Source organism: Metopolophium dirhodum, chromosome 5 (genome assembly GCF_019925205.1).
Source record: "Metopolophium dirhodum isolate CAU chromosome 5, ASM1992520v1, whole genome shotgun sequence".
In the NCBI taxonomy this organism is placed as follows: Eukaryota; Metazoa; Arthropoda; class Insecta; order Hemiptera; family Aphididae; genus Metopolophium; species Metopolophium dirhodum.
In genome coordinates, this window is record NC_083564.1 from 20,675,712 (window position 1) to 20,692,384 (window position 16,673).

A 16,673-nucleotide genomic window follows, 5' to 3' on the forward strand; every position below is an offset into this window, starting at 1 on the left:
ATTTATATTAAAAAAATGTTCCCCTCCCTTCCGAAATTGGTTTTCAGCTACGGCCTTGATTATGTCAGTGAATATTTTCAAAATGTAAGGAAAACAAATCCTTTTTATAATAAATAATAGTAACCACCTGCGTGTGCTGATACTCGATTGCCTTCTAAAATTTCATAAAATCTCATTCTAATTTTACATTTGATAATACAGTTATTATAGCTTAAATCTTAAAATCATGCAGGTAGGTATATATAAGTAGAACTAACGATTTTTAGCTAATACTGCGGATACAAATGTGTAACAAATAGATACCTACCTAGGTATATGATTTTAACGACTTGTGCTTATTGTTTCTATAACGCTCTAATTATAAAATTAAATAGGTATCTAAGGTCTATGTTTTTCGTGTGCCTATATTAAATATATTTAATGCATATTACTTTATATTATGGTTTACGCGATATGGATGAGGAAGTTTCGTACGAAATGTAGGATTAGGATACGAGTCCTCATCTAGCACCCACCCACGCCAGTTTGACATTTTATAGTTTATAAATACACCATAACATACAGTGGCGTACGCAGGATTTTCCAATGGGGAGGGGGGGGCATGAAAATTAGTTACAATTTTATTTTTGTTTTGTCCAGTCTAATAATTTCAGACGTGTATTGGAGGTATTTTAAAATGTTTGTAACTTTTCAGCTTTTCTGGTAGAAAAAATACTCTGATCATAAGCTTTGATGTCCAATGTATGTTTTTGGAAGCAAATTGGATCTAGTATTGGTACTTTTACCAGGTAAAAATTGAAAATGCTCGGTGATTTTTAAAATAATTGGAGAAAAAAAAATTAAAATTTATTAAAATTGTTTGGTAACCAGCTTGGTTATACCATCTTCACTTGGATTGTATTTGATTAGTTTAAATTTTTTTTCTATAAATGTCAATACAAAATTATATATCCGGTCAAAAAGCTTAAAAATGTAATACGTAAGTTTTTATTATAGGTAAAATATTAACGATACATAGGCATCGTGGTTATTTTTATAACCATTTAAAGTTCAAATTTCGTCAAAACCACAGTTAATTTGTATGGCTAGACAATTTAATACAAGGTCTTTCATATAAATAGTTTATATACTTATACCGGAAAATTACAGATAATTTAAGGAAAATTGGTATGCAAATACAATGTTTTTTCAAAAATGAATTCATTCTGGTCAGATGTATATGAAATTTACGTTTTGCTTACTATAGTTGGCAGTTGAAACTTGATAAATATTTTTTTTTAAAGTAATATTATACGGGCAATGGGGAGGCTTCAGCCCGTTAGCCCCCCCCCCCTGCGAACGCCACTGACGACATATCCGGGAAGCGATATGGTTATGTCAATGAAGGATTCGGACTCTGCTCGTATAAACGTCGGTCGGTCGCCTACCAGTAGCGGATTTGATCGGCTTCTAGGGGGGGGGGGGGGGAAATATATTTTTGGTCTAAAAATTCATTTTTTAACTATATTTACACACTTAGACATATACAGAGGGAAAAACATGTATCCAATAGTAAAACGTGTAGGCCGTGATTTTCATTTATAAACACTAGGTATATGTATATGAACTTTTCTCTACAGATTTTTAAAAGAAATTGTTATTTTTCGGTAGTTTATGATATCTAGGAGGAGCATGGCCCCTATGCCTCCCCCCTAAACGACGCGCCTGTCGCCTAAGTTGCAGATGACGAGCAACGCAAATTTGTGATCGGAGACCTTTATATTGAGTTCGCTTCGTATTGCAGTTATCCGCTACTGCTGCAAGCACCGGACCACCAGTGGCGGATCCATTGCTTAATTTTTTTTTTTTTTGGGGGGGGGGCAAAAGTACAAAATTGGCTAAAACAAAGGGAAACTACGGCGATTTGGGGGGATGTCCACTTTGCCCCCCACTGGGGACCACATCAACATCGCACACTCTACATATTATTATTATTGTCCGTCGGGGGAACGCATTATTGTATTTGGCCGGCATGGTAACATTGGGTGAACAATAGACCACAAGCGTGCGCAGGATTTTGTGTCTTTTGCTGCGCACATTTTTAACTTTTCCGATGGAACAATAAGTAGCTGATAGGCAGCTAAGTCATTTCCCTCATTATGGCATTGTAAGTACTCGCACAAGTAAAACTAATGAAAGGTGTGCAAGGTAAAAATGATCGTATATCATTCGATTATATTATGATAAGATTAAAATTGACGTTTAGTACCTAGGTATTAACATATTAATCTATGAGTACAAATGGGTTATTTTTATCTAATGTGTTACCACAGACATAGAACTATATAATATGTATGATGTCTAGTTATTATATAAATAGGCGTGTGTAGCGTACATGGTACATGGTACTTACATTGTTATGTCACGATGTCTGTAGGTTTATTACCTATGTAGTGTGTACCTACATCGAACTCGTGCGGAGATCAGTGGCGTGATTACGAGGGAAGGGGGATTTGGGTGTCGTGTCTCCCCCATGACTTTTTTTTAAACTGGCGACCCATACCTATTTATGTAATTATTATTTATTGATACTAATATATTATTATAGTATAATTTATAAAATCAACAAAGAAAAACCCAAATCCCCTGTGATAGCTATAGCTAAGATAATATTACTTTGTAATAATAAACACTAATCATTATTCACTATAGCAATATTGCACAAATATATTGAAATAATGCAGTTTAGCTCGATTTTTAGGAATTTTATTCGGAAATCTATAGGTATATTTCGACGAGTTAACCACGATGGTACTATCAGAATTTGTCGATCTGACTTATAGTTCCAAGGTTATAACATTTTGAAGTTCGTATATTACGCATACCGCATACCTACGCAAATTATTCCACGAATCTACTTAGAAAATGCAATTAATGCGATTTTTGGAAATCTATATATTTCGAGGAGTTAATACAAAAGTGAAATCAGAATTTATTGGTCGGACTTAGTTTTAAGGTTATAATCTTTTGAAGTTTGCCGAAAAGTGATTTTCAAGTACAGTAATAGATATACATGTTACAAGATTTGTTCAGATTATGATATTATTACAATCTACAACTCAAGTCAATAATTATATAGTCGTTAAATCTGTAAAAAATTATCTATACACTCGACAATACGAAAAAAAGCAACAATGGTTTTTTGTGTTCATACATTTTTTTTTGTTTATCAAACATAAACAATATGAAATCTAATATATAAAATTCTCGTGTCATTGCAGTGTTAGTGATTGAACTTTTCCGAAACGGCTCGATTTTGATCAAATTTTCTGTGTATATTTGGTAGGTCTGAGAAGACGTTTTAGGGTGATTTAAAAAGGGAATTGATCAGCCCCGGGAGGTGCTCAAACAGGCATTTTGAGATTTACGATGTATTTTGTTTATTAATGGTTGCTAATTGCTATATGGACACAAACAAATAGAAAATATTCAAATTAAAAAAAAATAAGAAATAAATAAATATTATTCTCAAATTCTATAACCCATAGCAACCCATATCATATTTTTTTATTCGAATATTTTTTATTTGCTTGTGTCACTAAAAATGCCAGCAAGACGCCATAGTGCCAATTTTTGTCGTATTGCAAATGCAGACGAGTACAACCACTTGCGTGACGTATTCCACAAATCTGGTAAATGTTTATTTCGATTTTCTCTATCATACTTGATAATTGTATAATAATAAATAAAAAAGATTTTTAATATATACATTATTATTATGTAACAAAATATATATAATTATACATTATACATACATAATATACGAATATATGTATATAATAATTGTTACAATTATTATCATTATATATATATGTTATTGTAATTTATAATACACATAAATAATAATTTGAACATTATTTAGTTTCAGTCAAGCCGTTTCGGAGGAGTTCAATAACAAACACTGTGACGCGACATTTGTATGTATTAGATATACATATCTTCTTGATATGCTGTCACACATTGTCCGCGATCCGACGTAGTAGGATTGCCTATTAGGGTGGCTGAATTGCACTCAAAAAGATTTGAACAATCACAATTGTTTAAAGGGTTGTCATTTTTTAAGGTCAACGAAGTGCACGGGATCAGCTAGTATACATATAATATATATGTATATTGAATATAATTTCAAAAACAGAAACAATTTTTGGAAACGTTTGCTGTTATTATACAATTGTATATGGTCAGAAAAAGGATAGAACAAAAAAAGAAATGGCCGAAATTTATAAAGTGAATATTATTTGAGATGAGTAAAGGAAATTTAACGGGGAAAAAAATACGACGGACAGGCGACACAATAAACTATAGGAGGGGAGGATACGAGATGGCGATTTGGTGCGGACATGCAATGTTGCCACTGGTCACCTCTGCACGTTCCCACGATCGGTCCCCCGGGTTGACGAGTGTCACGAGCGTGTTTCCTCGGACGCGTGACGACCTTGCCCCAGTCGGCGAGGCCAGACCGAGACGGCCACGGGAGCGACTATGGTTGACGGCGACGACGGACGGCGGAGACCAATAGACACGCGGAGAGGGTGAACAGAGATTTTGTGCTGCGGAACACTCTGCGACGCGGCCGACGCGGGATTACCGCGGGACGAAAATGCGAGAGTCATCGGATCCTTATCGACTTTCGGTATAATTTTAAAAGCCGCGTCTCCGTCCAAAGACCACCGCCGGTTAAGTTCCTTCGGGCCCAACGCCGTGTTCCCAACACATATAATCTCTATACCACTCACCCCGTGCCAATGTGTCCGCCGTTGCCTTTGAAACGAGTCGTCATCGTTGGTACCGTCGGGGTGGAATCGTTGCCCCCGCCGGTTACCTCTGTTATTGCTACAGCCGCCGTGTCGTCGTCGTCCGTCGCTCCACGTGACCGTAACTGCAGCCGGGGGTGGTCGGAGAACGTGCGTGGGTGACTTACCGCCGCGGTCTTTCCCGTATCATCCCCTCCTTTGGGTCGCCGTCATCATGTCCGTCGTCTTCGGCCCAAGTGGGCTGTGCTAGTTTCAGCTTCGGACCGCGGTTTCACACCCGCAGCAGCACAACCGACGAAAAACGAGCTTTACATTTTTCCATACCGTAGAAAATCTTTTTCGAGAAACGCGTTTTTTGCGTACTACTGCAGGGTCCACCTGGCCGATCAGCTCACCTATACTAGCCACCACAGCTAATTCCTTGGCCGGCTGCTCTATGTCCACACATAATACTTCTTCTGCATCAAGCACCAGCTAGTATACGTCGTCGAGCGGTCCTCCCTCGGAAGTCGGAGTGGGATCGACAGGCCCGAGGACGGCGCATCGCCATCCGACTGCGCATAACTGCAGGCTGATAAAACGGATTCGTCCTGAACTACCGATGAATCTTTCGAACCGTCGTTTTCTTGGACCGTGTAGCCTAGTGGTGCTGTCTCGGGGATCCGAGCTGCAGGCTTAGACTCTGCGAGAGACAGCGCATCGCCGCCCGGCAATACATCATCGCTGTGTAAGAAAATTGACTCCTCAAAATGTTCTTCGTTTTTGTCATCCTTTCCTATAGCGTCTTCTAGTGGAGCGTCGTCCGGAATCGAAGTGGTTTCTTCGGGCTCTGACCCTGGGGACTTAATGTCGCCACTGGAAGCCGTATCCATATACCAATGGAAGACAGAAGAGATGTAGGTTCCTAACTACTCGTATGAGGTTTTCGTCGCTTTCATCTTCATAACAGCCGTCTATTATACCGACCATAATTACTTCGAGAATTTTGAGTAATACGGCCTGTGTCTCGTTGTTGTTATTGTTGACAGCCATTTTTCATTCAGCGTAAATATGTGTCAGTTTTAAATGAGAATTGCTAATGAGCTAAATACAAGTCTTCCAACACAGAGACTGATCAATTCGAAAATCTTCCAGGCGACGACGTCGTCTATATACTCCAGACAGTACGTTCATCATTCATCGGCAGCATTAAATTTTCGAGCACGTTAATTTTTCCAAAGACCATTATTATTATTGATATAGTTTAAGTATAGGTACCTAATATTCTGGTATTACGATTTGTAGTATTCTGTGACTCGATTTATACTTTTAGGCTAGCCGCTCAGAATCTTAAAGTTAGTTTGTTTGTTAAGTTAAATAATGTATAACTGGTAATATTACATTTGTGTCACCTTTTTGACTTAATCCTAATTGAATATTATACACTTGTTGTGTGTTATTCATGACATTTTGATATTATCTTCAAGGCCGCAGTTGGAACAAATTTTCGGGAGGGGTTTAAAACTAAATTATATATTTTCATAATATAAAAACCAACTAAAAAAGAATTGTATATATTATAATAATTATCTAAATAAGGTTTTTCATGGATTACCTACATCTACATGTGTGATAAAATGTGTATTTTAAATTAAATATTTTTATAGTATAAAGTCAGAAGTCTTTTTTTTTTTGCGAAACAATCGATCACATTATTATCTGGATTGATTTAAATTTGTCCATGTACACTAGTACACTACTACACTAAAAAGAGCTAAACGTGTAGAGGCCCTCTAACCTAACCTCACAGTGTCACACACGCATCCGATCCGTCAGACAATCCGTGTACTAGGAAATACGAACTTATTGTTTTTCAATGCATTTTTTATTCATACTCATCCGACCTGAGCTTTCCGAGATCACTCCGATGTACTTGGTCGGACGAGTTTCGTTAATAGTTTTATTTAATCTTTTCATGGTAGAAGATATACCCACCTTCTGGTGAAGATGTCGTAACTGGTAATGTACCTCATAGTTTCAAAAGAAAATAATAATATATATTTGGAAAAAATTCATAATTTAAATGTAATCATATTACAATAATGTATAATATAATTATGCTATATAGCCGAATTCGGGTAAAAACGGCAATACGGGTATAGACAATACTGTTCAATAAGTTATCGTCACCCGTCGATAAATCGTTCGTTACTTTTATATTATATATATATATAGACAACAAAATTTGTATTCGAACTATTATATATTTATATATATAATATATTATGACGTGTAAGATATAAGACGTACAAACATAATATAAACACAAACACAAACAAATATAGACATAATATACGTACACTTATCATATTATTAGGGACATAATATGGTCAGTTATAATAATTAATTTAGTTTCATAAATTAAATGAATGAACTAAAAAAAGTTTCGGGGGGATTTGATCTCCCAAACCCTTCCCCCCTCAAATACAGCCTTGAGTATTTGTTACGTTTGTACATTTGAAGTTGCTTTCCTCTTAGGTAAAATTATAGTTCAATTTCTATGTTTCTATATAATATATATGAAATATTATGTAAGTGCCTATAGTTGTGATTTTATATTCACAACTGTGGGAAAAAAATTGAAGAAACTAAATGTCAACTGCAAAATTATAGGTTAAATCTATTAAATAAATTTTCTGTAGAATTTGAACAACGATCACGTATAGAAAATGCGAATATAAACAACCAGTGAAAATTGCATGCATTCGTTATAGAGTTATTATAGTTACACAAAAAACCAAAATCGATTTTGCGTAAAAATTCACGGTTTTCTTCAATTTTTTTTTTGTTTTTCACGGCGCTTTTGTAAACTACTGGGAAATTTTGACCGCCCGAATGCACCAACTTGATTCATTTTCCTATCAGAAAAGATACTGTTGAAGAAAATCCAAGCATTTTTACTGCCCTAAAAGGTGATAACTGCAGACACATTGTAAAATCAATACATTCATCGCTCCGCTCAGAATCTAAAATATTTTGACTTTTGAACTGTTGAACTGTTAACGGACATTTTCAGTTTCCAAATTGTTTTTTCTATAAATGTAAATAAAATTCTATTTGTTGGGTCAAAAAGCTTGAAAATTTAATACAAAAGGTATCAGAATCGTTTTTCGTATACAATGATTTTACACGATTGAATTCAAATTTGAACACCTTCCACTCGTAACCTACTGTACAGCAGAGCAACTTTCACTTACCCGCTTTTTTAATCTCAAGTTGTCCTCATTAAATATTCATTCTACCCTATTTTAAGCACATTCAACAAAAAGTGTATTAATAAAATTTCTCTTTTTATTTCCATGTAGCTATTAAAAATATTATGATAACGAGAAACTTACACTTATTATACTACATTATATATAGACTGAAATAAAATATGTTTGTGTAACATACATGTAACAGTTAGTTTGATAGGGGCAGGGCCGGCGGCGCTACAAATTGCGGGGCCCTGTGCAAAATTGTTTAGATAAAATAATACTTTGTTGAATTATACCAACATAAATAAATTATAGTATTATACATTTATGAAGTTTTAAAACTAAGAATTACACTGTAGATATATTATGTGTTGTTTTAAATTCTATACTTAAACATTTTCAAAGGGACAATTTGTAAATTATTGAAGTATAGAGTGACCGAACGTAACTTTTGGACAAAGTTTGCTACCCGAAAATAGTGTTTATGGACTATAGATAAAAAATAAACTTAGCTTCACTCAGAAATCAGAATCTAAAAATAAACATAAAGGTTTACGAGTGGCTTTGTTAAATACCAATTAGGTGTAGGGTAATCGAATACTATATTAGGTTATTAATTTATTATATTGAAATGGACTGAAACTTAATTATGCGAACGCCGCACACCTATGGTTTCATATTAATTAAGTTTTATACCGTTATTGTTTAAGTACTTCAGTACCTAATTACGATTTACATTGTTTATCCTCTTCAATGTATCGTAAATACTAAATATTGTTAAAAATATTTGAGAATTTTTAAATTTTTGTTGATGTATAAAATGATATTTTAAATTAAAGTTAGATTACACATATTATAACCGTACGGTTGTTACAGAATTATTATTTCAACTGTAGTTTGAAAATTATTATCTTTTATGAAATTATAATTTATAATATTTTATTAGTGATGATTTGCTTTTCTGGAGTGAGCTTAGCTTCCGGCGGGGCCCTGTGCAGGGGCACCGGTTGCACTGCCCTTGCACCGGCCCTGGATAGGGGTGTAGAGATCTGTTTAGAACAAAATATTTGCCTATGTATATGCTATAGGTACCTATAATAAATAGGTATCTCAAACTTATCTCAACTTAGTTTTAAAGTACCTTCTCCCAATATACGTCGCTCTGTTCCATTCCACATCTTGTATTACAAGATCTCTCGTATCACTGGAAATTCGTATGTTGGAATGGATGGCCTACCACCCTAGCCACTGGTTTTATTTGATCTATTCGTAAAATGAGACCATATTGATTTTATACACATGAAGTCAAATCTTAAATATGTCTATTATTTTTGTATATAACTAGCTAACATCAAATGCATCATACCAAAAAAATTTACCAATGTAGCAACGTAATCTACCTATTTATATGTCAAATTTAATATGGTTAAAATACTAAATCACATTTTAATTTTACACACAATAGAAAAGTAAATGTCTACAATAATTTAATGCATAAACAACATAATTACATAGTTATTCAAACGCAATTAGTGTTTTAATTGCAAGATGTCTTAACTCTTAAGCACACATTTAACATAAATGTATTGTCATCTAATTAAGTTTGTATATAGCCGTATAGTACTAAAATGTATCAGAGTAAAAAGTATAATACATTCTCTACAAAAATAATGATCTCATTTTAAATTAATGATATAATTATCTAGACTCCAGTTAAAAAAAACTAAAATATTCACATTTCATAGGTACTGAATATGAATTAATTTTTTAACTGCATGTGAAATTGTTAATTGAGTTGGACCATATACATGATACATCTGTAATATAATTACGGATGATTATATTTTATTATAACAAAATAAAATAATCATAATATACTTACATAACTAATTTATGTTAAAAGTTAGTTCAGCCTACCATATTTCTAATAGTAATATATTATAAGATTTGTATTATATTTTATACACCGCTTTATAATTTAATTAAAATTCAATCTTTACATTGACCTACTCAAAGACAAGATGATGAAGTACGCAATCAGTTATTTTTACGTGAACAAACAAATAAACAACTTTGGACTAAACAGTAAACATTTGTACAACTGTACAAGTTGTCTAATTGCATGGAATGCAAGTAGAACTTTTGCTATTTTATTGTGGCAAAAAAATAATAGATTAATATGTTAGGTACCAAAATGCTTGCAAATGACAGTGTGAGAGTAAAAAATAGGTAATAAACTAAAAATAAATAAACCTGGTGATTTTGATAGATTTAACATGTAATAGGATTACATTTACACCCAAGGCTCATAAGAATAAGTATAGTTATTAAGTGTGACCTATGTATACTGAAGATAGCTTAAATGTGTCTTACTGAATTAGCATTACCTACTTTGTCTGAGCTTATATCTGTTATGAAACAAATTGATTATTTTGTTGTCGCATTAAAATTATACTTTTGCAGTTTTGCATATCAAATTGTTTTAAAATATCATGTATTCATTCATTTCTTAAAAGTGAACCAATGATAAAAGTAATATTATTTTAGAATTTGGTTCATAACATATTGTAAATGATTAGCAGGAAATAGATAAGAGTGTTTATCAATTTAAGTAAATATTTTTTTTTAAATGAGCTTGAATTATTGTGTGTACCTTCAGTTTTTTAGTCTTGATATAAGCCTTGATATAGCAGAATACTATAACTTTGTCATGTGCAATTTGATTAAAATTAAGATTCATAATAATATAGCCATATAGGTAAGTAATATGATAACCATTTTATATTTATACACAATTAATACTGAACATTTTTGTCGGACGTTTAAAGATATCTTTTAATTTTATATTATTTCTATTATTTTTATTACAAATCCTAGATAGTAGATAGTAGATAATATAATAAATATATATAATGTTTACAAAACATATTTATATTGTGCAAAGAAACATGTATATCATATAACAATATCATAAAATAGAGATTAAAGAGGATATCAAAGCCGTAAGAGTTGTCTCCGTCTTACACACTACACAGTACATGTATAGTATACATATGGGTTCGGTGTTAAAATTTTAACTTGTTTCAAAATTATTTACTCCATATATTTCTAAATTTCCATCAGCCTGTCCATAGCCGTGAGTACTTCATTATAATGTTTTCCTAAAACAAAATAATAATAGTAAATTAATTTATAAATTATAAATGTAAAAAACTGAGTAAAAATTAACTTTGTATTTTACTGTGTTACTGTTTTTTACTGTAATACTCCAATAAAAGTTGTAAGCGGTTAAATCGACTAATTTATTAGTTGATGTGACATAAAGATAAATTTCAGCCTTGTCTAATTTAAAACCAAATTACATGTTATATAGTTCAAAATGAAAATGATTAATATTACGTAGTACTGTTTATATTAAAAAATTTTTTTAGAGATGATAGGAAAAATAAATCAAAATTGTATAAAAAATTTCAAAAATACCACAAAAAACATAAAATCCACTAATATAGTTGTGATTACAACATGGAGTATTTGAAACACATGACTTAATAATATGTAGCTTGGAAAGCATTGTGTAAGACATTCTAAAAAAACATGCAAATGCATTGAAATCCAAGCCCTAGATAATACAATATGATAAACTTATCAATATTATGATCATTAATCGCTTAAACTTATATGTAATGAGTAGTTCTTATTATATGAAAGGTTAAGTAGGTAGTATACAATTATAAATTATTATTGTTTATTATATATTGAGTAAATTAAGTTACCTCCAGATGGGACCTTAAAACTACCGCTTATCAAACAGTCTTTAAGTTCACAGCCAGCACTGATTACAGCATCATGACATACTATACAATTTTGAAGTACACATCTGAAATTTCCAACATTTTTCAAAATTTAAATTTTTATAATATCAATGTATATTTTTTTTCTTAAGAGAATGTCATTGCACTATTAGCTTTTTATTTCTGGCCAATGCGTAACATAGCAAATTTTACGTTCACAATAATGATTATAATAATATAATCATAATAATTTCTTAAATTAGAGTGAAATTACCTCTTATTAAATTTAAAGGTAAGATTATTATCTAGGGCATCTCATAGGCTTTTTATTATATTTTTATTTTATAGAAGTTATGAGTATTTCAAGACGTACAAACAACGCGCACCGAATACTACAGTCTCGCAAGGACTTCATCAACTGCCTCCTAGCAGACTTAGCTTGCATTTTATGAGATTAAGATGGAACAGTTTTGCAGATGATTGTTGGAAACAAAAGCTAACGACAACCAAATTGTCAAAGAGTATAATCTGACAAAGCTAAAATAAAATGGGTTAGGTAAGAGTTAAATGAGACATAGTGTACATGATATCAGAATATTACAAACAGTCACTTATGGCAAAAATGTACTTTAAATAGGGACTAATATAAAATAAATGTGATTCAATTTGGAGTACAAGAATAAAACATTTAATGTAATATGAATATTTTAAATAATTGTAAATGACTATTAAGAGGACGTGGCACCGGCATGTGTTGTCTCCATCGTACAAGTGCGTAACATAGCAAATTTTACACTCAGCATATTACGTTTAGCTCCGTTAGTTTAAACACTAGAGTGAATTGACTTCTTATACAATTTAAAGGTAAGAATATTATCTAGGCAATCTTAAGGGATTTTTATTATATTTTAACTTTGAAGCGAGTATTTTGAATTTGTAAATTGTTTGAACATCATACAATTCTTATAAATCGCTTTAAAATGAAAATATAATAAAAATCCTGAGATTGCCTAGATAACAATCTTACCTTTACATTTTATAAGACGTCAATTCCCTTTAATTTTTAAACTAACAGAGCTAAATGTAATCTGCTGAGAGTAAAAATTGCTATGTTACACACTTGTAAGATGGAGACTACACAAGCGGGTACCACATCTTCTAAATAAAAAGTAAAATTTCCAAAATTATTGTATAATGATACAATAATAATAAATAATATTATATATTTATTGTAAGAATAAATTATTAATCTCTAAGACCCTAGTTATAGCTATCTTATATTATGTAAACACTGTACATAAAAACTACTAAACTATCTGCCACTGGAGATATTTGGTCACTATCTGACATAGTTGAGAGGATAAATTACCTCTCTTCAATGGTTACACCATTCATTAAAATACAATCAGTTATTCTAGTTTTTGAATTAATTGTACATCTTGAACCAATAGTGCTACTTTTAATGGAAGTTTTCTCCATTATCTTGGTATTAGGTCCAACAAAACAAGTCTCCTTATCAAATTGATTTGATAAAATTTCAGCTTCAGGTGAAATTTTATCTTTTTCTTCCCCTAAATGCATGTTTAACTTCTGAATCTATAAACAGATGAGAAATTATACAACATGTTGGTAAAATTATTTTTGCTTATTACTTACAATTTTATTGACTCTACAATAATCATACAAAGTGTTTGCACGTATTCCAATATTCGAATCAATCACACAAGCATAACATTTAATCATCTCTTCAAAGTTAGTTGTATTACCAAAACAAGACATTGAACGAATTTTAGTTTCAATATCAGATTCTTTTGATATGTTAAATATATCAGGTTTTTCATCTTCTTCATCTTCAATACACTTTTCATTTGGTTCAATGTTTTTACAATGTTTTGATAGTTGTTTTTTCACTACAAATGGAAGTAGCTCTCCTTTAAGGGTTGAAATATTACTAAAATAAATAGTAAACAATAAAAATTAACAATTATATCTACATAATAAGTGTAAAATAAATAAAAATAATTTAACTTACACATCTTTTACAAGATAGTTAACTAGCCAACGTTTCATAATATACATATGGGAATCTAATAATTTTGAGCAAAGTTTCAAATTTGAACACTTGTTTAGCAATGAACTACTAATTGGAATAGTTTCTTCATAATCTGAAGCTGAAGCCATTAATAATAGTCTAGACGTTTTTGAATCGTATCCAATAATATCTTTTTCTATAACATTTTATATTAATTTGAAAATTAGATAATATATTACATGAAAAATAATAAAAATACAGTAAATACTGTGTCTAATAGCATTATTTCTCCTTGTAATTGGTTTATTACATTTTTTAACTATTTAATTTTTGAAATTGAAAGTTGTATTATTATTTTTAATATTTTCATTTCAATTGTTTTCTAAATATTTTGATGTAACATCAATCAAATGGTTTGTTAATACTTAACTATAATAATATTGATTTTAGTTTAAAGTATTTAATTATAATTACACATTTCATAATATTGAAAAAAATCGTCTTTAATATAAATTTAAAATAAATCGCATTTCATAATTTTGAAATGTTTAAATTAAATCGTAGGTTGGCTATTAAAAGATTAATAATATGAGAAAAGTACCAAAACATTGAAGAAATATGTAATATAAATTAATAATTATATAAAGATTTGCAAAAATGGTATGGTTAATGTAGTTATTGTGTAGCGACACCAGATACATATTATTATTACAAAATGTGACTTTACCAAACTTATTTTTTGATTTAAGGCCAGGTACAGTAAAAACACATTGTTCATCCTGTGATGGTGAAAAATACAAAGATACTAAGGACGCATTATTATTTCTGTAGATATTTAAGACTTGGTGTAAATCAACATCAGTTATTAAATCACAACTAAGAACGATGACATCGGTCTGAAAAATAAAAAAAAAAAATTATACAGTAAATAACTGATATAATATGGTACATATATTTACTAATTTACTTATTAATAATAAATTACTAGGATATAATCAGAGATATGTCGGAGAGAATCAGCTGTACCCCAATCTTCATCAGATGGAATTGGAACAAAACTCAAATTCATTTGAAAACCAAGGTGATCTACTTCTTCTTGTATATCACTAGCATAGTTATCTGTTACTATTATTTTTGTATCTAAAACAAAAATGTGACATTTTAGAAAAAAAAACATAAGATTAAGGAGATTATTTTATCATTGAATACCTACCTACCTGTACGAAGATAAAGATAGATTTCTCACTAAATGTTATTAATTTATCAACTTAAATGATCGAATTAGTAGGTATATTATTATTCGCTGTGGCTATATCCCCGAAAGTCGGGTCTTTATTAAAGACCCGACAACTATGATAACAAATCCTTTATGTCTGGATTTAACTAGTATTTTCTTTAAATTGGTTATGATTTTTAATAAAATGTGACAATTATTATATTATCACTCTTAAGAGGACGCCACACCCATATGTGTTGTTTCCGTCTTACAAATGCGTAACCATAGAACAATAGAAAATTTACGTTTAACAGATCACGTTTAGCTAAGTTAGTTTAAAAATTAGAGTGAATCAACCTATTATGAAACTTGATGGTAAGAACATTATCTGTGTTTATATTTTAATTTTTTAGGAAGTTATGGGTAGGCATATAATACAGTGTAAATTAAAAAGGCTTTTAACTCATTTAAAAATAGAATAATTGTACAAAACCAATGTATAAACACTAATAATATTCTTGCCATCAAGTTTCACACATGCGGTTGTGGCGTCCTCTTAAAGTGATAAAGTCAATTAACGTTATGTTAAAATCTTAATGTCTCATTGAACATATGTAGGTTACAATAATATGTGGTAGTAAAACGGTATCCTTTTTTATAAATGGGTAGGTAGGTTTAGTCAATGTAAACAAGCGTTGGGTACCAAATACCAATGGGCTATAACACTACCTATCTACTCACCTCTGAACCCAGCGTTCTCTAGCAGCTTAAGCGGATAGTATATCATTGGCTTATTTCCGACTGGCAGCAGACACTTTGGTTTCGTGGCCGTCATCTCGGGTATCCGGGACCCTTTGCCGGCGGCCATGACAACTGCTTGGAATTCTAACCAATTTTGCATGGCGAATGGCTGTTGTCGAAGAAAGGGTTCGAAACTATTATACGGTCAAAGGTTAGTCACGGGTTAGTGTCTTCACAAGCTCACGAATCGATGGAGATGAAGTTACAAAATCCGATATGGTAAAGTCGTAAGACGCGACGGGCCACTCTGGCGATTAGAAGTTAGAACAACAAACCGAGATTGTATGTCGTGTGATAATGGCACCACCGAGATAACCGTTATCAGCCGCAAAGAGGACGACGACGCGAGTACGCGACGCTCCAGCGGAAGAGAGCGCCGTCGCGGCAGCTGCAGCTGACGACTGGACAACGGTTCCGTTCCAGCCTGCCGTCAGTGTCCATTCAATCACTTTGGCAGCGGCCAGTGCGGCCACGGGACTGGAAAGTGGATAATATACGATAGGTTTTCCGAACGGTCGTTCAAGCGAGGCGAGGGAAGAACGTAATGATTTATGGCGCTGAGGCTTAGGCCCCATAAATACCGAAATTACCGGGCGGTCGGCAACACTGCACTCAGTTGCACCTTTCGGGAACAATGGACTCGGCGTATAGTAATGTAGTAGTGGTCTGACTAGGGAAGAGAGAAAGCCCTACCAGTGTTGGCCAGTTCCACCTCCGACCTCCATAGATATCCGATATCCATTATTTTTTATTATTGTTTGGTGTACAGTAGGTCTTTTCCCCCTGTGTACCTTGCCTATTGCA

General features: G+C 32.2%; 1 protein-coding gene across 1 annotated transcript; it reads right to left on the reverse strand.

Annotated features, from left to right (window-relative positions):
• Positions 1 to 10,939: 10,939 nt before the first annotated feature.
• LOC132945116 (translation initiation factor eIF-2B subunit gamma) lies at positions 10,940 to 16,407 on the reverse strand. Its single transcript, XM_061014764.1, has 8 exons — positions 15,810 to 16,407; positions 14,838 to 14,992; positions 14,580 to 14,748; positions 13,853 to 14,048; positions 13,477 to 13,771; positions 13,190 to 13,416; positions 11,803 to 11,906; positions 10,940 to 11,190 (listed from the first exon to the last, which is right to left on the reverse strand). Exons 1-8 carry the CDS (start codon positions 15,967 to 15,969, stop codon positions 11,138 to 11,140), a joined length of 1,359 nt encoding a protein of 452 aa, XP_060870747.1. The 5' UTR covers positions 15,970 to 16,407; the 3' UTR covers positions 10,940 to 11,137.
• Positions 16,408 to 16,673: the final 266 nt, after the last annotated feature.